This window comes from Colius striatus, chromosome 17 (assembly GCF_028858725.1).
Source record: "Colius striatus isolate bColStr4 chromosome 17, bColStr4.1.hap1, whole genome shotgun sequence".
Classification (NCBI taxonomy): domain Eukaryota; kingdom Metazoa; phylum Chordata; class Aves; order Coliiformes; family Coliidae; genus Colius; species Colius striatus.
The window spans coordinates 15,482,651-15,505,476 of NC_084775.1; the positions used below are offsets into that span (position 1 = coordinate 15,482,651).

The 22,826-nt window shown below is 52.3% G+C and overlaps 1 protein-coding gene across 6 annotated transcripts; it reads left to right on the top strand.

Annotated features, from left to right (window-relative positions):
• Nucleotides 1-21: 21 nt before the first annotated feature.
• On the top strand, nt 22-21,928 carry UBE3B (ubiquitin protein ligase E3B). 6 transcript variants are annotated; one of them, XM_062009763.1, is made up of 28 exons: nt 22-110; nt 625-720; nt 2,494-2,663; nt 2,748-2,868; nt 4,132-4,191; nt 4,568-4,672; nt 4,776-4,872; nt 5,348-5,433; nt 6,021-6,103; nt 7,054-7,159; nt 7,820-7,940; nt 8,537-8,714; nt 9,105-9,274; nt 9,780-9,947; nt 10,722-10,893; nt 11,648-11,766; nt 12,561-12,675; nt 13,035-13,134; nt 13,694-13,813; nt 14,151-14,327; nt 14,420-14,530; nt 15,112-15,249; nt 15,606-15,671; nt 17,355-17,413; nt 18,721-18,903; nt 19,274-19,400; nt 19,737-19,829; nt 20,370-21,928. In XM_062009763.1, exons 3-28 carry the CDS (start codon nt 2,503-2,505, stop codon nt 20,559-20,561), a joined length of 3,228 nt encoding a protein of 1,075 aa, XP_061865747.1. In that variant the 5' UTR covers nt 22-110; nt 625-720; nt 2,494-2,502; the 3' UTR covers nt 20,562-21,928. The 6 variants fall into 6 exon arrangements, with proteins under 6 accessions (XP_061865747.1, XP_061865749.1, XP_061865751.1 ...); XM_062009765.1 differs by having other exon boundaries at nt 19,289-19,400; XM_062009764.1 differs by lacking the exon at nt 22-110 and adding an exon at nt 323-338.
• The last annotated feature ends 898 nt before the right edge of the window (nt 21,929-22,826 follow it).

The window sequence follows — 22,826 nt, forward strand, 5'->3', positions numbered from 1 at the left end:
CGGCGTCCCCGGGCGCCGCCGCCGCCCCGGGCCCGGCCCCACACGGCCCGGCCGGCAGCCGCGGGGCCCGCTGCGGCGAGCGGAGGCTCCGGAGGGTGAGCGGCCGGACGGTGAGCGGCCGGCAGGAACGGCAGCGGCAGCGCGGGTTGTCGGCCGGAGCCGGGGCGCGGACGCGGGGGACGAGGAGGGGGCTGCGGGGCTGCGCGGTGAGGGCCCGGGCCCGGGGGCTGCGGGGCAGGGGCTTGGCGGCGGGGGAAGCGCTTCGGGTGCGGGGCTGTGCGGCCTCGCGGTGAGGTGCGGGTCCTGGAGGCTCTTCTGGCTGCTCGTGGGGCCGTGAGGTGGGTCCTGCCCCGGCTCCGGTGGAAGGGAAACGCGCCCCGCCGCCAGCTGCTGCTTGGGGCCCTGGCAGGAGGGAGCCCGGCCCTGGCTGCTCTCACGGAGCAGATGGGCTTTCCCGTGTCTGAAACATGGGAAGGTGCCCGTGGCAATGCTCACGCCGAGCAGTGGGGCTGCTTCTCCTCTCCTGAAGCTTCTCTGTTCCCTGGAGGGTGTAGGGACAGGTAAGGCCGGCTGAAAGGGCTTGGAACTGCAAAGATAAAGACTAAATCTCCAAATGGTCTGCAGGGCATGTGCTGCAGGAGCTGCCTGAAGCCAGGTGATGAGGATCATGTTTGAGTATAAATGATTCTCCTACACTCCTTTTGAAGAGAAAATCATCAGGTGAGTTCATTGACAAGTGTTTATAAAGCTCCTGTTGGCTCTGTGTGATTTGTCTTGTTGAGTGGCAGCAAATGAGCTTCCCAGCATCCCTTGTGCCCCTTCCTTCCTATCCTTGCCTGTGAAATTGTCCTTGTGTGTTATCTGTAAACAAGAAAATGAAACCATCTGAGACTGGAAAGCAGAGATGGAGCCCAGGGAGTGGAGCACAATGACAACACACTGATGTCTTTTCTTTTAATTCTTAAAATCTACTAGGCTGGAACAATCCTGAGGCTGGTGTTTGTGTGTTCCTACTGCAGCCTCACTGACAGCTTTGGCTTTGCCTGGGCTGTACTTTGCACACGCTGCTTTCTGTGCTCTTGGGTACTCCCTTTCCTCTACTTAGAATCACAGAATCATTTGTGTTGGCAAAGCCCTTGAAGCTGCTGCAGTCTCAGCACTCCCCTCACCCAGCCCAGCACTAACCCCTGGCCCTCAGCACCTCAGCTCCACGGCTTTGGGATCCCTCCAGGGCTGGGCACTCCCCCAGCTCCCTGGGCAGCCTGGCACAGGGGCTGACACCCCTCTCAGGGAAACAGTTCTGCCTCAGCTCCAATTCTGGGGCAGCTTGAGCCCCTTTCCTCTCATTATCACTTGAGAGCAGAGACCAACCCCAAGCTCACTCCATCCTCCTGTGAGAGAGTGTCAGAGAGTGCTCCTGTCTGCCCTCAGTCTCCTCCAGGCTCAACACCCCCATTCCCTCAGCCCCTCCCCAGCACCCTTGTGCTCCAGCCCCTTCCCCAGCTCTGTGCCCGGCTCTGGCCCCACTGCAGCCCCTCAGTGTCCCTGTGGCAGTGAGTGAGGGGCCCAGCACTGACACAGCCCTGGAGCTGTAGCCCCTCAGTGTCCCTGTGGCAGTGAGTGAGGGGCCCAGCCCTGAGCACAGCCCTGGAGCTGCAGCCCCTCAGTGTCCCTGTGGCAGTGAGTGAGGGGCCCAGCACTGACACAGCCCTGGAGCTGCAGCCCCTCAGTGTCCCTGTGGCAGTGAGTGAGGGGCTCAGCACTGAGCACAGCCCTGGAGCTGCAGCCCCTCAGTGTCCCTGTGGCAGTGAGTGAGGGGCCCAGCACTGACACAGCCCTGGAGCTGCAGCCCCTCAGTGTCCCTGTGGCAGTGAGTGAGGGGCCCAGCACTGACACAGCCCTGGAGCTGCAGCCCCTCAGTGTCCCTGTGGCAGTGAGTGAGGGGCCCAGCACTGACACAGCCCTGGAGCTGCAGCCCCTCAGTGTCCCTGTGGCAGGGAGTGAGGGGCTCAGCACTGACACAGCCCTGGAGCTGCAGCCCCTCAGTGTCCCTGTGGCAGTGAGTGAAGGGCCCAGCACTGACACAGCCCTGGAGCTGCAGCCCCTCAGTGTCCCTGTGGCAGTGAGTGAGGGGCCCAGCACTGACACAGCCCTGGAGCTGCAGCCCCTCAGTGTCCCTGTGGCAGTGAGTGAAGGGCCCAGCACTGACACAGCCCTGGAGCTGCAGCCCCTCAGTGTCCCTGTGGCAGTGAGTGAAGGGCCCAGCACTGACACAGCCCTGGAGCTGCAGCCCCTCAGTGTCCCTGTGGCAGTGAGTGAGGGGCCCAGCACTGACACAGCCCTGGAGCTGCAGCCTCCCCAGGGCCAAATGTCATACGCTGGATGCAGATAATCACTTTGTATGCCAAGCATTACCCCTGCCCATGTGTTTTGTCCCCTGTGCTCCTCGTTTTGCGGTGTTGGCTGCAGTGGGTGCTTTTGTGCCCCTGGTAGGTCAGCAGGATGTTCAGCACGAGCCAGTCCTCGCGAGCACAGTTCCTGGACAAGGCGCGGCAGGCGCGGGAGGAGCGCCGCGAGCTGAAGGAGCGGGAGCGAGCTGCCGTGCTGCTGCAGGCTCTGGCCAGGAGCTTCCTCTGTCGCTGCCGCCTGCAGAGGGACATCAGGTGGGTGAAATCCTGCTCTCCAATGCTTGGCTCCTCTCTGGGTGATTTCCCACTGCCAATGCTCGTCCTTTCCTTGTCTGGCAGGAGAGAAGTGGAGGATTTCTTTGGGGCGAGTGAATCTGCCTCGGGTAAAAGAAGCGCCCTGTCTGTCTTCAGAGTTGCGAGGAAGCTGCTGTTTGTGTTTAAGCCTAAGGAGGACAAAGAGGTGAGGCTGCTGCTCTGCCACACTGTTGTTGTTCCAAGGGCAGGTTTTACCACGTGAGGTGTGTTAAATGAGCCATTTGGTGCTCATGCAGTTTGCTGTGGTATATTTCTCCCTGAGGAACGTGATCTGTGTCTCCTCTTGGACAGATCAGCCTGTGGCAGGGAAACAGAGGAACCTTTCCATTTTTCAGTAGTGGTTCTGCATTCAGGGCATAGTTTAACAAATGTTTTTCCTGTGTCTGGGCCAGCTTCAGTCGCTGAGCTGTGCCTTCTGGTTTCATCAGCTGCATCAGTTCCCAGGGCCGGTGCCCTGTGGCAGGCTCCCAGAGAGCTGTCCCAGCACAGCGTGGGGTGCAGGATCACAGCTGCTTTGCTGGCCATGCCCTGAACTTGTGGGTTTAGAGTGAAGCCCTTTGCTGTAGTGCCATGAAATGATATTTGCCTCAGGAGATTCTGAGGGCTAACCACCAGGAAACCACTTGCAAAGTGAAAGGCTGGACTGAAGCTGCAGCAGGGGCAGTTGAGGTTTTAATCTCTGTCCCATCAGATTCCTCTCCTTTGATGATGGTGCAAATCCTGCAAATGCAGCTTGCTGTCTGTACAGCATACAGACTTTTTGTTACCTATCATTTTAGGTGCCTGGATGCAATTGCAGCCCTGCATTCCAGCATTTGTGTGCCTGCCTGAAATAAGTCTATTCTGCTTCCTGTTCTCCTTTCCCTTGCAGCAGCAAGGAAATCCCTTGCTGGGCTGAGGGTTATCTTGTACTGCTGCCCACTCTGTTTCTGGACACCACTCTCAGTTAGGATAACCCCAGCAGCCCTTCAGAATGGCTTCATAACTTGGAAGCGTGTGGCAAACACAGCTGGACTGTAACAAGAATTAAGGAGCAGTGGATGTGGCCTCCAGGTTGTGCTGAGAACTGTGATGGTTGGGAGTCTGGAGCACAGTACTGCCCTCGTTAGCACTGAGCTCTTCTAGCTGAACCCAACTGGAAGATGCTTTTCCTGGCTTCAGCCTGTGCTGTTGTGCTGCAGTTCAGCAGGGAAGGCTGAGAGATACCTGCTTTGTTCAAGGAGGGAGCTCTTGTGTGTAGCTGCACTGTAGGGAAGGAGCTGTTGGTGGTGCCTGTAGGAAATGCCTTTGGAATGTTTGTTGTTTTGATACAGAGAGATCTTGCTCCCTCTGCTGAGCTGTTGCTGGGGCTTTCCCAGAAGAGCCCTTCCTGGAGGCAGGACTGATGCCACCTTTTTGTTTCCCCCAGAGATTTGAAAAGCTGTGCCGCTGTATCCTGACCAGCATGGATGTGGAGAACGAGCCCAAGGTCAGCAGCAGGGTTTGCTTTTTAGCTTGGGGGTGGGAGGGTTACTTGATTGTTTCAGTTCCATGTGTGGGGATTTAGGTTTGTGCCCTTGGAGTGTTTAGCTTTCAAAAGCCCCTGAACACTGCTGAGACTCCGTGGTAAGAAATGGACCAGTTCTGTAGTATTCCTCTGAGAGGCTTTTACTCTTTGTGCAGCTGTAGGAGGTAAAGGGCAGTTTCCTCCTGTGGTGGGTGGTTTGTTTTGACCAGTGGGTTGTGGGGAGAGGATTAATTTGGTTCCACTGCTGGGCTGAGTTGGTCACAAAGCCTGGTGATGTGTGCTACCAGTCAGCAGCACAGGTACTAACCACTGCTCCCTCTGTATCTGCCTTGCCCAGGTGTGGTACGTGTCACTGGCACTCTCCAAGGACCTCACTCTCTTATGGATCAAACAGGTCAAAGATATTTTGTGGTTTTGCTGTGAATTCCTCAAGCAGCTTAAGGTAAGAAGCCTTTTCTCTGCATCTTGTCTCCCTGCATTTAACAGTTCTGTGCTCTGGCACTAAGCTAATTTGCTGTATTAACGTTGTTGCTTGCTTATCACAGCCTGACATCTTACAAGACTCCAGGCTGGTCAATCTGCACCTCACAATGCTTGTCACCTTCACAGACACCTCCACCTGGAAGATCCTTCGGGGGAAAGGTTGGTGCATCCAAGTCAATACTTTAAGCCACTGATCTGGGATTTGCTGTTCAAATCCTCTGAATGCTGGTTCTCCAGCTCCTCTGCTCCCTGTGCTTGCCACAAAGGTTCATCATGTTTCTGTGTTCACACAAAGGATTCCCTGAGATCAGTTTCCCTTCAAACAGCAGCAGCTGTTAAAGGGCTTCTTAAAGGGCTCCAAGATGATCTGCACAAGAAGGAGTCAGAGGATGGTGCAAAGTGCCAAACCTGTGGGGTTTGGTAGGAGATGGACATTTAAAATGTAGAAATGTCATGAGGAAACATAGTTCTTGTACCTTAAAGAGGCCTTGATGTGAAATGCTGCTGTAGGTGGGTTCTCATGTAAGGGCAAGGGCTCTGTGCCAGAAAGGCTCATGAACCCACAGGCTTATAGTGTGTAAGGAGGAGTGGAGCTGTGATGCTGTTGTAGTAACATGGGTGTTCTGTCCCTCAGGTGAAACCCTGAGGCCTGCTATGAACCACATCTGTGCAAACATCATGGGACACCTAAACCAGAAGGGGTTTTATTCTGTGCTGCAGGTCAGTCTGGGGCAGACACTGTTATGTCTTCCCAACGAGCCCCAGCCCTGAGCTGTGGGCCTTGTTCTGAGGCAGCTCTCGTGGTCTCTGTGCTGGTGTGTCAGGGAGAGGCTGCTTGTGGAACACTGGGGACTTGGGTGGGGACACATTTCTTTTCCACAGCAGTGAAGCAGAGTCTCCCCACTGGAAAGCAAGTCTCCTTTTTGTCACTACTGCTGAGTCTAAATCCTGCTTAATCATCTCCTAATGAGATGGGCAGGAAGGAGCCCTGAACACTTGCTGATGCCATGTTGTGTGGATTTGGTTTGTTTGCTTTTCTACTGGGGAAAGGAACTGATGGGATTTGTCTTAGTCTTTGAAATCAGAATTACATTATCAAGAAGCTGTGAGCCTCACCTGTTGCCTTTCAAAGGCCTGAGTACAGGTCCTCTGAGATCTCAGTGGCTGTCTGAGCACAGGTCCTGGAGATCTCAGTGGTGTAGGGTGCCTGTCTGACTTGATTGCAATTCCTCTGTTATGCCATTATTGACCTGAAGCCCTTTTTCTGAATACTTCAGGGAGGGTTGTTGTGTTTTTTTTCATTCCAGATTTTGCTGACTAATGGCTTGGCAAGATCCAGACCTTCCCTGTCCAAAGGCTCTTTAACTGCCATCTTCTCTCTTGCATTGCGGTAAGGCAGCTGGAGCTGCTTGGCATGATAACCAGCACAAATGGTTGTTGTGTTTTGGGAAGACTTCTCATTCTGCCAGTCTCTGTGTGCCATTCAGAGTCTCACCCTCATGAAAAAAGCTGCTTTAGGCAAATAGCTCACTTCCTTGTCATCCTTTTTCAGATGGGAGTGCTCTTGAGTCAGTAATTAGTGTTGGTGTGAGCCTAGACTTTGGAGTGCAATTCCAGTTCAGAGTACAGGATCTGCATGTCTTTCTGTTGCACCATCACAAGGGGTTGGAGTTCTCTAGATAAGTCTGGTTGTGCCTCCTCTTGATGAACTGCTGATGCAGAGGTACCTGTTACACAGTTTGCAGGGCCAAAGTTTGTCCTTGAAGCAAAAGCTGGGTGCAGGGGTGTTATAAAAATAACAGTTTGATGTGTTCTCTTAAAAATACAAGAACTCTGCTGTTCCCCTGACATCAGTCTCTTCTCTTTGGAAATCTGCAGCCCTTAAGGAGCACTCCTGGGTGACTTCAGTGGTTAATTGTGTGTGGCTTCCCTTCTGCAGCTGTCATGGCTGGGATGACGAGGTTGTGATGCTCAGCAGAGGAGCAGGAGGTGTCCTTGAATGTCACCTAATTTCTTCCCAAGGAAAACAACTATTAGTTATTTTATGGCAGCAAGGAGAAGAGGGGACTCAGGAGATGAACCATATAACCCTGAGAGTTCTCTGGGTGCTGTGGAGATGTGCTGTGTAAAAATACATGATGCTGTGAACCGTTTGCCTTCTGTTCCTTTGAGTGCTGAGCACTTTGCTGAATGTGCTCTGGTAACACCAGTGTAGGGGGATGTTGTGTGTTCCAGTGGAGCTTCTTGACAAGGGTAAAGTCAGCAGAATGAGTCAGTTAAAGACTGTGCCTTGCTTTGCTAGGTCAGGTTTCTTGCACTGAAGTATTCTTCTCTCTGCAGCCCCGTGGTTGCTGCACAGTTTTCAGACAATCTGTTGAGGTCGTTTCTGATCCATGTCATGTCTGTGCCTGCCATAATGACTCATCTTGCTACTCTAACACCTGAGGTAAGTGGGTGAGATAATAGTGCCAAAAATCTGCTGAATATCACATTAAGGCCACTCATTACTCCATTTTATCAATGTGCTGCTGCAGCAGAACATTGGCATTTCTCTCTTGGCCAGTTTCAACTCTGGTGTGGAAGTGCTTCGTCCTTACAGCCTCCAGATACTCTGTGTTTGTATTCACACCAGTGGGATGATGGGCTGAACTGCCCTAAAATAAACAATGGACATGGAAATGAAGGCATATGTGGCACAGCTCCAGTGTTTGCATTTTCCATTTCTGTGACCCAAAGCAGAGCCAAAGCACCAATCAGTCCATTGCATTGCAAGGAATCTCTGGTGGTACCTAGCTGCCTGTCCACTGATCTAATGTGGCTGCTTTTCTGTGCAGCTTGGTGCAGACAGACAGGTTTTGTTCCAGCTGGGCATTCTGTGATCTTACAGAGAGTTGTGAAGGTGTGTCAGTGACAGAACGTGGCCTGCTCACCCGGCAGGTTTGTTGTTTCCCAGACCAACTTAATGTCAGGTGCTGTCTGCAGTGCAGCAGTCTTGACTTGCTGTATTTGGAAAGAAAAAGAGAGTTGGAGCTGCTGCTGGCAGGTGAGGTGTGGCTGTTGTGTGTGGTGCTTCCCAGGCTCACCACAGCTCAACCCTGTCTCGCAGCGCCTGGCGGTGATAGAGTCTCACGATCTGTTCCGCAAGTTCATCCTGTTCCTGAGCCGTGAGGCGCAGTGCCGAGACGTCTGCGTGTGCTTGGAAGGAAGTCACACCCTTTGCTTGTTAGGTAAGGGCCTCTAACGCTGGTTTTGCTGTGCCTGGAAGAGATTTAGGACTCAGGTGTTTCTCCATGGGTCAGAGCTGCCTCCAACTCGTGACATTTTCTCTTTGTTTAGCCCAGCTCTAAATAATAACTGACATCTTGGGATATTGCAAACGTGGCTTAAGGCCCTTGCAAGTGGAGGGAGGGTCAGAGACTTGCTCTGTGTATGTGTCATTATGCCTAAACTGTGAAGCATTATCTCTGCTAGCTTTTCACTTGGACTCCAAGAAAGTCTTGCAGTGTAGCAGGCTGGAATCCAGCTCCCCTAGATAGACACCCCACTGAAATATCTCGGTTCACACTTCTGTAAAAGTAACAAGAGGAGCTTCTGGTACTTTGTAGAAGGTGCTGGTTGGGTACAGATGAGAAGGTGGCCAAAATGACATGCCACCTTAGTGGTCTGTGTGTGCTGGAAGTAGCTTGCTGCAGGGCAGCCTGTAACAGTCATTCTTCACAGAAATCCTCTCCTGGGCTTGAGTGTGGGTTCATTTCATCTCTTGTAACCACCATCATGCAGCATCTGTTCCTCTCAAGTGTTGTCATGTTGGTCATTCCACCAGGTAATCTTGTGTACTTGGGCTCCTTGAATGATAAAGTTCTGGAGGAGGAGGCAGCTCACTTTGTGGCTGTGCTCATTCACATGCTCTCCTACTGCCAGAAGTACGTTTCACAAAAGAAATCCAACCTCACCCACTGGCATCCTGTTCTGGGCTGGTTTTCACAGACTGTGGACTATGGGTAAGTGAGCAGGGCCTGATGGTGAGAGATGGTTGAACCTCTCAGGCTTTTTTCCTCTCTTTGTCATGCTGCAATGTGTCTTGTTTTGAGATTACCAGTGCTACTGTTCATCTGCTGCTCAAGGGCAAGTTCTCAGCTATTTCAGGTTATAGCTGCACAATATAAATTGCTGCATTATGACAGGAGGAAGTGGATTCATGGTGTAGTTAGTGGCAAACAGTGGCCATGCTGGTACACTCCATGGAGGGCTGTGCTTCAGCTCTTCCTCTGAGGGCCATCTGTAGGGTGGGTGCATGCTCCCTTTTGACTGAGCTAACTGTATCAAAGCACTGCTGCCTGGTGTTTTATTCCAGCCTGCCTTCTAACACATCCCTCTGACTTGTCTTTTAGATTGAACGAGTCCATGCCTTTGCTGACAAAGCAACTGCAGCATCTCTGGGGAGTCCATATGATCCGTGTCCTCTTCAGTGATGTGCTCAGCAAGAAATTGCTGGAGAATCAGGAAATGCCTCAGCTGCCAACACAGCCAGTGTCCCCCCAGAACAGCCTTCCTATGAAAAGTCAGTTCTGCAGGCTTGCTCTGTGTGTGCCTGTGTGTGTCTTTCCTGGATTCACAGAGCTTTGGCTTTTCCACTTATGCTAAAAGCTTTCAGTAATTACTGGCAGCAGCTGCTGCTGCTTAGGTGGGGATATGATCTCTCCTATTTGTAATTCCTGCTCAGAATGCCTCTGTGACCTGGGGCAAGCCTCTTGCTTTGGTGCTGGGAAAATATTTGCTTATTTTAGCAGTTTTTTTTCATTGTTCCTCAAGTAGCTGAAGTGCTTACTGCATAAATTAGTCCTTCTCAAGGCAAGAAGGGAGACCAGCTTCCCAAGTGCAAAGCAAGGTGAAGCCTGTGGGCCTGTTTTAGGTGGTGACCCTGCTGAAGGGTAGTTCTGTACAGTGTTCCACCAAAACCTCCTGTCTGGGGAGTGACTTAGCCTGCTTAAAATCCTCTTTGTCACGTGGCTGCTAAGAGGAAGAAAGGGTTTCAAATAGCACTTGTCATGTGTTTCTGCCACCAGACCTTTTCAAGAGAGCTTTCCAGAAGTCGGCCTCCGTGCGCCACATTCTCAGGCCGGTTGGAGGGAGGCGCGTGGACTCTGCAGAGGTGCAGAAGGTGTGCAGCATCTGTGTGCTCTACCAGACCACCCTCACCACGCTCACACAGATCCGCCTGCAGATCCTCACAGGTCAGGGCAAGCTCCCAGCTCTGCTTCTCAAATCCCTTCAAATGGGGAGGGGGGAAAAGGCTTTTCCTTAGTAAATGCTCTTGACTTGTTGGTAGTTCTATTCCTGACGACAGGTTATTGACCAGCTGGGTGGAAGGCTTGTTCCACCCTGAATCATGCCTCTGATCAATAGCAGCCATCACTTCTTTATCAAGCATTAACTCTCCAGAATACAAACTGGTGCAAGCTTTCCTGTCATGAAACCTTGCTGATTCCACATCAAGCTTAAGGCTGAGTCAGTGTTTTTTTGCAAAGCCTGGCAGTATTAATCCTGATGTGGTGCAAACACTGAGTGCTTTCATGGATCTTAGGAATGGATGGAGATAAGCACTGGTTGGGTTTAATGGCTGGAGCAGAGAGGAATGAGGCCAGAGCCTTGAGTACTTTGTGGCTATAGTGGTGACCGTGGCTGCAACCCTGTTCTTTGTGCTCTCTGAGATGGATGATAGAACCACAGGAACTAACTCTCTTTTCAACTTGCACAATTAGAGGGAAAGGGCTTCAGATGTGCAAACAATTCCTCATTAAAGGCTTTTTTTTCTGCTTTGCTGGTGACTGTACACCTTCTGTCAATGCTGACAGGCTTGAGAGTCACATGTGATGCTGATGTTCCCTTCAAGTAAAGTGTTGCTTTGCAAAAGGGTCTTTCAGCTCCCAGTGTGTGTGGCTGAGCCTGCAGGACCAAGCAGGCAGAGCAGGCTTCACTGAGTGTGCTTTACATTTTTCTGTTGCTAGGCCTCACTTACTTGGATGATCTGTTGCCCAAATTATGGGCTTTTATCTGCGAGCTGGGACCACAGGGTGGGTTAAAACTCTTCTTGGAGTGCTTGAATAATGATACTGAGGAATCCAAGAGGCTGCTGGCCATGTTGATGCTCTTCTGTGACTGCTCCCGCCACCTTATCACGTAGGTAGCAAGCAGAAGGTGCTCTCTGGATTTGTAACAAGAAACTGTTGTGTTCCTTAAGTTTCAAGAGGAATAGTCAAGCTATTGGTGCTTTCACATCGTGGTAACTCAGCAGAGTAAAGCAGCAAGCTTCTCAGGTAGAAATAAAGGACGTGGAAAGGACTCTTCCCTTCAGCCACGTGTGCTTCAGGGATACACAGCTGCCTGAACTGGTAACAAAATACTACAGCACTGCCTAGGGAGGGGAAAGAAATGTTCCTTCTGCTGCTTAAGGACAGCAATTGTATCAGTGCAAAGCAAACACTTGGGTGAATCCAGATAAGCCTTGAGGAAGACTTGTAATACTGCTGCTGGAAAGCTCCCCAGCTTAGGTGCTTCTGTTCACAGCTCCCCTGCTCTCTCAGTCCTAGATGTACACAGCACAGAGGGTGGGAAAGGGCTGGGAAATTTCCCTTGCTGGTCACTGAAGACAGTTTTCTTAGCTTGAATAATGGAAAGGCTTTGTTGGGGATGAGTGTTTGGGGCTTTTTAACTGTGACTCTGCCTGTGTGTCAGACCTTCCAAACTCTCTTCTGTCAGGACCAGCCATCGATCAAACCAAGAAATGAGGTTTAGTTGCTTATGACTGCAGAGCCTCCTGGGTGTCAGTTGTCATAGAAATAAGAGCTGCTGCTGAAGGATAATGTGCCTTTATGAGAATTTCAAGAGGGAATTCAATTTACACTTGTGCATTTGCATGTGTTCTCTCTGGTAGGATTCTTGATGACATAGAGGTCTACGAAGAGCAGATTTCATTCAAACTGGAAGAGCTTGTTACCATCTCATCTTTTCTGAATTCCTTTGTGTTTAAGATGATCTGGGATGGAATTGTAGGTAAGTGCTTTTAATAGCTTGGGTTGCTGTTAGCACAACAATTGGCTTTAATTTTGCAGTGTGAAGCTCCTGCTGACTGTCACTTTCCACGCTACGTTGTGGCATAATATGTCCCAGGCTGTTGGTGTCCAGGTGCCACTGTGGTGCTTGGCACCAAATGCAGTGCACTCCTCTGTTTCCAGTAAGAGTTTGTGTAACAGACCTGATGGGAGTGTTGGGCTTTGGCAGAGACAAAGTTTAGCATGACTGGGCTGTGTCTTGGACAAAGTGAAGTAGTGCTTTGGCAAAGCAGAGCAGGCTTGCTGGAGTCTCTGTAGGTATCTGGTGTTGATCTGTGTGCTGGTGTAAGCTGGTCACAGCTCAGTTCTGATAATTAGTCTGTTTCTGTTGGGATGGCTCAGATGGAGCTGGCTGAGATGGCTTTGAGGTGCCTGAGAGCTTTTTCACTTTGATCAAAGAAGAGAATAGCTGACTTCTGGGAGGCACAGATGCTCTCCCTTCCCTCCAAAGGCAGTGGAGATTGGAAGTATATCTGTGCTATTAGTGCAGGGCAGAGGATCCACACTTCCAGTACTATGTTCAGTGTTGTGCCTCTCACTCCCAGAGGGACACTGGCCATAGGGCTGAGGTGCTGGGGTGCTGCTGGGCAGGGTGAGGGGAGGGCTGGGCCTGCAGCAGCTTCAGGGGCTTTTCCAATCAAAGCAATCCTATGATTTGATGATCCACATGTTGCTTTCGGACACTCCTGTTACCTAGGGTGCCTGGACATTGCTGCTTTTGTTCCTTTTGTTCAGAGAATGCCAGAGGGGAGACTCTGGAGCTGTTCCATTCGGTCCATGGCTGGCTCATGGTCCTGTACGAAAGGGACTGTCGCAGGCGCTTCGCTCCCGAGGATCACTGGCTGCGCAAGTGAGTGCCCAGCCCCACAGCCTGGGGGGGCTGCTTTGGGGGCCCTCACCTTCAGGGGAATGCCTCATTGTGCCTGAGACCAAGGTCAGAACTGCTCCCTGTGCTTGCATTTAGGGACACCACTCCTATTGTGCTTCTCTCCTGTGGTGTAAGGATTAGCTGCTGCTCACAGAGGGTGACGCACTGCAAAGTGACCCAGCACTTAAGAGCTTGGGTGTCTCTGGCCTTACCTGTGTACACCTGGGCACCTAAATCCTCTTTGAAATCATGATGATTTCCTCTGTCTCCTACTCCCAGCTGTTTACCATACCCAGGCATTTCCCAGGGGTCTCTGAATCTGTGCTGCTCTTTTTGTAAAGGGACCTCAAACCCAGCGTGCTCTTCCAGGAACTGGACAAGGACAAGAAACGAGCCCAGCTGCTCCTGCAGTACATCCCCCACGTCATTCCCCACAAGAATGTGAGTGAGACAGCAGCAGAGGATGAACAGCCAGTGACCTGGGTGGTCTGGGATGGAAGGGACACAGTCCTGAGCGTTTTGTGACTGAAATGATAGTTGAACAAAAGTCTCCTCCTTCTCCCCACTGTCCCCAGTGTATTTCTTCTAAAACATCTTGATTTCTGTCACTGAGAGTGAGCTTGTTTGTGTGGGCACAGTCACCCAGTGCCTGACAGGGCTTTGGAGAGAAAAGCAGAGTGTCCTTGTGCAGGTAGCCAATCTTTCCAGGTGACAGATGTTTATGGAGTGTCAGGAAAGGGTGCTTTTATTTTCAGTATTGGCAATTCCCTGTCCATTCCAAAGCTGAGCTTAAAGGATTTCTCTGCCCCACTGGGAAACAAGGAAGCAAATCCCACTATTTGTAGTGAGTAGGTGACAGTGGCATGAGTGGGCCTAGCTGGGAACAGCACAACCCAGGAGCTGGTTCTGGGCATGTCAGGGGGACCTGAAAGCCCTGCTGCACTGGAGGATAAGAATCCTTGTGGGGAAAGACTTATATTTGCCCTCTCTTTCATTTAAGAGGGTGCTGCTGTTCCGAAACATGGTGACAAAGGAGAAGGAGAAGCTTGGGCTGGTGGAAACCAGCTCTGCATCCCCCCACGTCACGCACATCACCATCCGCCGCTCACGCATGCTGGAGGTGAGTGGCCTGGCTTGCCAAGCAACAAGCCAGTAACCTGACCTGGCAAGAAACGGGGCTGTGAATGTGGTTTTTACTTTCTCTGTGGGTGCTGAGGGGACCCAGTGCCTGTTCTGTCTGCTTTTGTATGACGTGCTGTTGCAGGGACGTGCTGCACCTGGGTTCAGTTCAGACTGCCACACACCCAGAGCCCTGACTGGGGAAAATGCTCATCTTTTTGAGCACAGAACTCAAGGAAAATGCAGATTTGTGTAATGTATCTGTCCTCAGCCTCTGCTGTGTGTCTATGTGGGTGTTTCACGTGTCTCTCTGTCTGATTGTCCCCTGGTGTGTGCAGGATGGCTACGAGCAGCTCCGGCAGCTTTCCCAGAATGCCATGAAGGGAGTGATCAGAGTGAAGTTTGTGAATGATCTGGGTGTTGATGAGGCTGGTATTGATCAAGATGGTGTCTTCAAAGAGTTTCTGGAAGAGATAATAAAGAAGGTGTTTGACCCTGCACTCAACCTGTTCAAGGTAGGGGGCAGGGCTGCAGATGCTGCCCGTGACAGCCCGTTGCAGAGAGGAGCAGCCTGGCTCACTGTGCTGCTCTCTCTGTGTGTGTGCAGACAACCAGTGGTGATGAGAGGCTCTATCCATCCCCAACCTCCTACATTCATGAGAACTATCTCCAGCTCTTTGAGTTTGTGGGGAAGATGCTTGGAAAGGCTGTATATGAGGTGAGCCAAAAGCACTGCAGTAGGGTATTGTGAGTGCTGGTACAGACCGAGCTCTGTGCTGGTGCCTCTTGCCTTCGAGGGCATCTGTCATACACCTGGGGAGCTGGTACTGAAGTGGTGAGTTTGAAAACATGGCTTGGGTAAGGATACTGATGCAGGAGCAGTCTGGCACTTCTTCAGGCATGTATTACAAATAATTTTGGAGGTGAGACCTGGGACATGCCTTGATTATTCTTCTTGGTGCTGGACACAGTAGCTGGAATAGGCTGTTTCAGTGTTACATCCTGCAAGCATCCATCTCTTGACACCTTCCCTAAAGGGACATGTGTCTAAAAGGAAGATGGAATGACAGTGACCCTTTCCATGTAAGGGAGCTCTATTAAAGGAAACAGAACTCCCCTGTTGCCTTTTTGCACCTGCTGCACTGTAAGAGGATGTGGTTTCCTTAACTGATTTCCATGTGCTGCATCTTTACAGCTGCTCCTCAGCCCATGGCCTGCCTGCAGGCTGTGGGGAACCAGAGCTGTTGCACATCACACAGGTACAGCAGCACCTCACCCATCTCTTCTTGTTTTCTGTAGGGAATAGTTGTGGATGTTCCATTTGCTTCCTTCTTCTTGAGTCAGCTCCTTGGGCACCACCACAGTGTCTTCTACAGCTCTGTGGATGAACTTCCCTCCTTGGACTCCGAGTTCTATAAGAATCTCACTTCAATTAAGGTTTGAGCATCACTTTTCCTGCTGTTCATTGGCTGCCACTAGAAGTAGTAGGTTTGCAAATGCCTTTGGGGTACTGATCATCCTTAAAAACACCCTGAAAGTAACTGATGATTGTGAGGCAGGTTGGCAGGTGACTCTCCTGTGTGTTTCACTGGGGCATACAGGGATGAAATAGCAAGTTTTAGCCTCAGCTCTTGTATAGTCTCCCTGTAACCTCCAGCAACTTGTGTAGCTCTTGTGCTCTGGTGGTTCATGCCTGCTGGGGGTGGCTTAGTGGAGGAGTAATACAGAAGTGCAGAGCTGCTGGTGGTGCTGCCAAACACTGTCCTCCTTGCCTTTCTCTGCTGTTCCTGCAGCGTTACGATGGGGACATCAGCGACTTGGGCTTAACGCTGTCCTACGACGAGGATGTGATGGGCCAGGTAGGTTCTTATTCAGTGGCTCTGTTGGATCTTTTCTCTGCTTTGTTCCAGACACTCTTCCTGTGCTAGGTGGTGATGAGCAGAGGCCAGGGCACTGACAGTTGAGTGCACAGCCCTGGCTCAGGCAGTCCCTCTTTCTCCTGGTTTGGGCCTCGCTGCTCTGCACAGGAGCATCTCCCTCGCTTGGCTGGTGGCTGCTTCCAGGAAGAGCCTTTGAAGCACTGAAAGAGGTTCTGCTTATCATTGCCTGCTGCTGTTGGAAGTGGCAGATTGTGAATATAAGCAGTTGGCACTAGTTTTGACTCCTGAGCAGGGATGTCCTAGCTTTTGGTAGTGTCCTTAGAGCAGAGAAATACACCTGCAGCCTGACTCGAAGGGGAAGGCAGCTATTCTTCTCTGCTGAGCTTTCTGAGAGCAGATCTTGAGCATCTGAGAGTCAGGCAGTCTGTCCAAGCTCATGCTACACAGAGCGCTTTTTACTCTGGTTCTTGTGTCAGGTGGATGCTCTGTGTGGCCCATCTGACCAAGAATCCTGAGGCAGCCAACTCATAAATGGCCCTGTGTTGGACTGGGCTTGGGGCTTAGCTCTGCTCTCCCTTTACAAAGAATATGCCTGTGCTGAAGGGTTGGCTCAGCTTCAGAGGCTCCCTGAACTCAGCCATAAGATTCTGTGGCTTCCTTCAGTATTGAGCTGTGGGCAGGGAACAGCTCCTTCCACTAAAAAGGTTGCCCTCTGGCCCTTAATTCTTCTAGTGCCAGGACTTTTTTCTAGTTAAAAAGCATTGTTTTGTGCTTTCCCTGCATAACTGGTTTTCCTCTCTTAAAAAGAAGAGCCTGAATGAGTGGGAGAAATCCCTTTCCTCTAAACATAGTGCTTTGTCAGAGGATCTGGAAGTGTGTCAGGTCTGTTGGCCTTGAGGACAAAAGGCTGTTTGTCACAGTCCCTTATGAAGCCTTGAAGGTACTTGGTTGCTCTGGTGCCTTGGGTTCTGTGATGCTGTGTGTGTGCAGAGCTGGGAAATGTGGGCATGTAGGATAGCAATGCCCTCAGGTGTGTGCTGCTGTTGCTGCCTGTGGGGAGAGGCCATGTAGCACAAAGCCTGAGTGCTGCCAGTGGGGTGGGTCCAGTGGCACAGAGCTCAGAGACCCCACATCCTCCCTGGGCAGCCTGTGCCAGGGCTCCCTCACCTCAACACCAAAGAAGCTTTTCCTCATGTTCCACTTCACCCCTCTGTGCCCAGCTGGAGGGACAGCACACTCCAGGCAGCTCTGCCACTCGCCTGGCCCCACGTGAGACCTGTGCAGCAGGCAGCTTTGGGTTGTGCTCTTAGACTGAGCTGTGCAGAGGCTCTGGGCTTGTTCTGCCTCTGGATTCTGGGATTGTGACAGTCCCCCAGGGCTCTTTCAATCAATCTGTGTGTGGTTCAGCAGTGATGGATCAAGAGTAGAGAGAGGAGGCTCTCTGGAAGAAGGGTGGGAGAGGCAGCTCCCTACTGTTCCATTCCTGCCTTCATAGTGAAGTGAAACTGGTCCAAGGCAGAAGCAGGATTATTACTTGAATTTGAAATCAAACTGGTGTATTGTACAAAGAACTGGTTTCTGGGGAGGAAGCAGCTTAGCATGGCTTTTCTTTCCATGGTGGTTCCAGGCAGTAATTAGCAATACAATCATTTCTTCCCTCAGCTTGTTTGCCATGAGCTTGTTCCTGGAGGGAAGACCATTCCTGTTACCAATGAAAATAAGTAAGTACAGCAATTAGATTTTTAAGGTCACCACTGCAGAATACTTGATTCTAGTTCCTTGGGCTTGCATCTGGAATGAATTGAGATAGATTAGAGGAGAAGGAGCACATAAATACCTTGCTAGAATTGGCTGGTTGCAGTTCATCGGCAGCAATCGCATTCAATTCGATTTGCAAAATAAAAATTGACAATTTACTTCTTGAAACAGCACTTTTGAGGTCAAAGGCACCCAGCCTGAGAGGTTCTGCAGGGTTTAGTGATGCTGATAGATACAGACAGATGGATTCAAAGCAATTCAGGCACACAGTCGTGAACACAGAGGGCACAGATGCTCAAAGACACCTTGGAGCAGACAGATCTCCTCAGAATGATAACATGTGGCAGTTGTAGAAAGCCCTGCTCTTCAGAAGAGGCAGTGCTGAATTCAAATGCAGTCGACAGTGGCACTTTAGAGGCAGGAAATCAGAGGAGACACCGAGCCCTGGGGCTGTTTTCACAGATAACTGCCTTTGAGATACTTATCGTAAATGTCAACTCTGGAGCCTGCAAACCAAACCCACCTTTATGTCCCCTTCATTTTTGTTTCTTCCCTTTACCCTTCAGTGATCATAAAAGCAAGATAAAATATCTATTAAGCAGATGTGTGTTTGAGCTGGTAATCTGGAGGCTGTTCCCTTTAATGGCAAGTGAAAGCTGGATCCTACCTGAGGATTTGTCTTTGTTAGCTGGGCTCTGCAATCTGATGTTGCCAGGCTTTTCCCTTCCTGAGCTCTGACCAGGGAGCTGGCATGTGAAAGGATCTCCCTCTGCCTTCTCCAAAGTCAGCTCAGGGAGAAAGTTGAGAGTCCTGTGTGTTGCTCTACTCACAGCAGAAACTTCTGAAGCTTTTGTGCAGAAGTGCATGCAAATTGGTAGTTGGGAGGGAAAGGAGAAGCCTTGTAAGTGGAAGCAATCTAGAAACTTCTGTCTGTTAATGGCAGAGTGAGGTTACCCAGCTGGAACCCCAGTCACTGGGGCTGTGGTAGTGTCAACCTGTGCCAGGCTGCCCAGGGAGTGCCCAGTCCTGGAGGGATCCCAAAGCCATGGAGCTGAGGTGCTGAGGCTGTGGGGTAGTGCTGGGGTGGGCAGGGTGAGGGGAGGGCTGGGACTGCAGCAGCTTCAAGGGCTTTGCCAACCAGGGCTGTTGTATGATGCCATGACCAGCAGTGCTGGGCTGCAGGGACAGGTCAGCAGTGTTGCTCCTGCAGCAGCTAGGTGGGTATCCATCGCTGCTCCCTGGCTGCCACCTCGCCCTGTGTCTCCCCCAGGATCAGCTACATCCACCTGATGGCTCATTTCCGGATGCACACGCAGATCAAGAGCCAGGCTGCGGCGCTCATCGGCGGCTTCAGGGCCATCATCAGGCCCGAGTGGATCCGCATGTTCTCTGCCCCCGAGCTGCAGCGCCTCATCTCTGGTGACAACGCTGAGATTGACCTCGAGGACCTGAAGTAAGTGAGCAGCTTGATCTGATGGTGTCCCTGCTCAGCAGCCCAAGCTGCTGTATTGCAGAGCTCTCTGGGGACGGGCAGAGGCTGCTTCTTTCACAACCTCCTGCCCCTGCTCACGGCCCCTGGGGGAGCAGACAGGAGCACATGGAGCTGAGCAGCCTGCTCCTTACAGCTGGTCTGGGCAAAGTCCTGCTGAATGGTTCCCCAGAGCAGAACTTCTCTCTGCCCTTCCCTTGTCTCTGATCAAGTGCCCAGTAAGTGCTGGTGAGGGCTCGGCACTGGCAGTGTCTCCTCTAGTCCTGACTCCTGGCAGATGTTGATCCTTCCTGCCCTTGTCAGCTGTGACCCTCCTGACATGAGCCTGTCACAGCCTTTCCCTCCCCAGGAAACACACAGTGTACTATGGGGGCTTCCATGGCAGCCACCGGGTCATCATCTGGCTGTGGGACATCCTGGCCAACGACTTCAGCCCTGAGGAGAGAGCCATGTTTCTCAAGGTAAATGCCATCGTTTCAGCCCAGCCCATGAGCTGGAGGGCTTGGGCCAGTGTTGTGTTCTCCTCCAGTTAGTCCAGTGCTCTCTGCACTAACAGGAGGACCATCAGAATCAGAACTCTTAGCACCTTAAAATCAACACCCTGCTCTCAGCAGAGGGGCAGCCCTGGAGGCAGAGTTCCTATAAAAGCTCTTGTCTCACCATGCAGAGTCTTGCTTGGACAGCAGCTTCCAAGGCTGCAGAGCTGAGCCCTGCAGTGCTGTACCCAGCAGCTGTGGGGCTGTTACAGCCAGGCTGCTCTCACTCCTGCTGACTTTCCCTCTCCACCACTTTTGCAGTTTGTTACCAGCTGCTCCAGGCCTCCACTTCTGGGCTTTGCCTACCTCAAGCCTCCTTTTTCCATCCGCTGCGTGGAAGTCTCTGATGATCAGGTGAGCACCCTGCTTGTCCTGGCTTGTGTGTTCCCTGCCAGGCTTCTGGCAGCCCCCTTCCCTGCACAGCTTCCTCATCTCTCTGACCAGGAAACTCTTAAGACATAAAGGCAAATGCTTTTTAGGGCAAGGTGTGAAGAGCCTTGCCCTCATGGGATGTGTGTGGCTGCACCTGCCTTTCCCCACACACAACAGCACTTTGGCCCTTTTTGCCTGTCTGTGGGGTTGGGTTTTCTCCTCGGGTCAGCAAACAGCCAGGAATGTGCCCTCATGGGCAAGAAAGCCAATGGCATCCTGGGGGGCATTGAGATAAATGAGGGCAGCAGGTCAAGGGAGGTTGTGCTGCCCCTCTGCTCTGCCCTGCTGAGGCTCATCTGGAGTGCTGTGTCCAGTGCTGGGTTCCCCAGCTGCAGAGGGACAGGGAACTGCTGCAGAGAGGCAAGTGCAGGGCCCAGCAGACAGGTTTAGTGTTGGCACCTCTGCCCTGCATGGCAGGAGCACAGCAGAGGGGTGCAGGCTGCTGTTTGTGCCCTGCTGCAGGACACGGGGGACACGCTGGGCAGTGTGCTGCGGGGCTTCTTCACCATCCGCAAGAAGGAGCCGGGCGGGCGGCTCCCCACGTCCTCCACGTGTTTCAACCTCCTCAAGCTTCCCAACTACAGCAAGAAGAGCATCCTGAGGGAGAAGCTGCGCTATGCCATCAGCATGAACACTGGCTTCGAGCTGTCCTAGCTGCCACGGGCCTGGGCTGCACGCTGGGGGCTCTGCTGGCTGCTGCCGGGCTGGAGCCCGTCCCACACGCCGGCTGCGGCGGCTCCGGGGGCTGCCCGCTCGCCCCAGGGCTGGAGAGATGCTGCTGCTGGAGGATACAGGGAAGAGCTGCTGGGCTAGACAGAGCTGGCTCTTGTTGGGCACTGCTCCAGGATGAAGGAGGCGAAGGGCCATTCCCAGTACTCTTCACTTGACACCCACGTAAATCGTCTTTCAGAGCAGAGCCCGGGGGAGCAGGACGGGAGCACTGAGAGCACCAGTCACGTTAGTGACCGTGGGACCCCCAGCAGGCTGGGCAGCTCCCACCCTGGGAGCCTTTTCCTTTCCCAGGAGATGCTCCAGCTCCTGGCTGGCTGGAGTCAGCTGCACAGAGGCAGAAACATGACAGAGCCCTCAAGGAGAGGAGCAGGAGGCTGCAGCGTTGGATGCGCTTCCCTCGGGACAGGCCCTTTGTCTCTGAGGATGAAACCACTTTCCCAGGCTTGGGAAGCAGCAGGTTAAACACAAGCAGATGGTCCCTGCCATTCTCAGGAAGGTTTCAGAGTGCTGTGGGTTAAGAGCTCAAGCAGCAGGCATGGGGGTCAGCATGCTGAGCCAGCTGTGCTGCTGCCAAGCTCTTGCCAGAGCCTGTGCTTTGGACAAAAGGGGTTGATGTCTGAATTTGCTCAGGAGCAGAAAAGGTCTGATGTTATTCAGTTTCCAGAGGACAGGAGGTGGCACAGGGCTGGGGCAGCCCTCACTCCCCAGCACAGGGCTCAGGTGGGGCAGGTGCCCCTGCACTCTCTAGAAGGGGGAGGTGTTGAGCTGCCAAGAGCCCTCTGGAAACCTCCACTGACAAAATCCCTCTGACATGGACAGAGGTTTCGCTTCCTTTCAGGCCCTTTTGTTAGGGAGATGTGCTGTTTGGCTCCAAGACTTGGGCTCTGCCTAACAGCCACTTTGCTTTGTTGCCAAACTATTTATTTTGGTTGCTTTGTCTCTTTCTGGCCTTATTTGTAAGGGTTGGTGTTTGCCTGGAGCAGGCAGCTTTGTCAGGTTGTTCTGAAGGGCAGGGGGCTGTGGGTTGGAAGGTGGGGACCCTTCCTGCCTTTCCTAATGGAATCCAGAGGCAGATTTGTGAAGGGTCTCTGCAGCTTTCCACCTTTGGTCTCTCGTGCTGCTGCAAGTCCAGGCTGGGTGAGAGGAGAGACTCCTGTGTCCTGCTCTGTCCTTGGCAGGTCTCTGACACAAAGCAAAGCCATGTACATCCTTCTCTTTGGGACAGGATTAAAAACCCCTGACCTCTCCTTCCCTTCTTGCTGCTCACTAATAAAACAAGCTCCTACTGAGGCTGCTGCTCTCTCCCCTGGATGTCCTTCCCCTCTTGTTCCTGGTGCCCCTCTCCCTGTGCTCTGGGCTCAGAGCCTCCCTGGGCATGTTGGCTCACAGCAGTAATTCCCTACCTCACCCTCCCACTTGCCCTGGTCTGTTGTGGGGGGATTGGCACCCTGGGTGTGCTCGGTGTGGCACAGAGAAAGCTCCCTGGGCACGGTTCAAACAGACCAGACAGCACTTGGCACCGCTTAGCCCTGAGTACAGAGATGGCCTTTGCATCATCTGTCTCCTGTCTTGCTTGAGCTGCTTTGCAGAGAAGTGACCCTTTTTTTAGAAGCAATGCCTGGAAATGCATCTGGCCTCAACATCAGGGTCCTGAGAGTGTGTCAGCAACGTCCCACAGCAGTGCTGGGAAGCGTGAGCGAGGACAGGCGCCTCTGCATTCACAGGCTTCAAGCTCCAAGCCTGACTCCTGAGAACTTAAAGGTGACAGTACATTTCTTAATTGGGTTTTTTTTCTCTTCACACAGTGCACTTCAGCAGGAAGCAGTTGCTGGGTGTGTAGCTGAGAGGGTCAGGCACTGACTTGGTTGTAAATTGTCACACGAGGCCCTTTTTGTCCTTCCAGGGACATGCAGCGTGTCTAGGCAGGGCACAGTGATTGCTCAGTGAGTGAGCTGCTGCACACAGTGAAATAAAACCTTTTGCTGCCCTTTTTTTTACCCCCCTTCATCCCTCAGGAGTACAACTCCTCCAGCCTCATGGCCAGGGCTCTCCCATCCTGGAGCTGCTGCAGTGCCACACGCTGCAGCCCATCCTGTAGCGTGTGAACGTGTTTGTGTGGTCCAGGCCCCAGGGCCTGGGTGCAAGGAGGGGGGTTATTTCTCTTGTGGGGGTGATTCCTGCGTGCCC

Coding starts and splice junctions, on each gene's coding strand:
- UBE3B (XM_062009763.1), top strand. CDS start 2,503: ATGTTCAGCACGAGCCAGTCCTCGCGAGCACAGTTCCTGGACAAGGCG. Junction 7,160..7,819: donor TTGCTACTCTAACACCTGAG/GTAAGTGGGTGA, acceptor CCTGTCTCGCAG/CGCCTGGCGGTGATAGAGTC. Junction 14,531..15,111: donor TTGGAAAGGCTGTATATGAG/GTGAGCCAAAAG, acceptor TGTTTTCTGTAG/GGAATAGTTGTGGATGTTCC.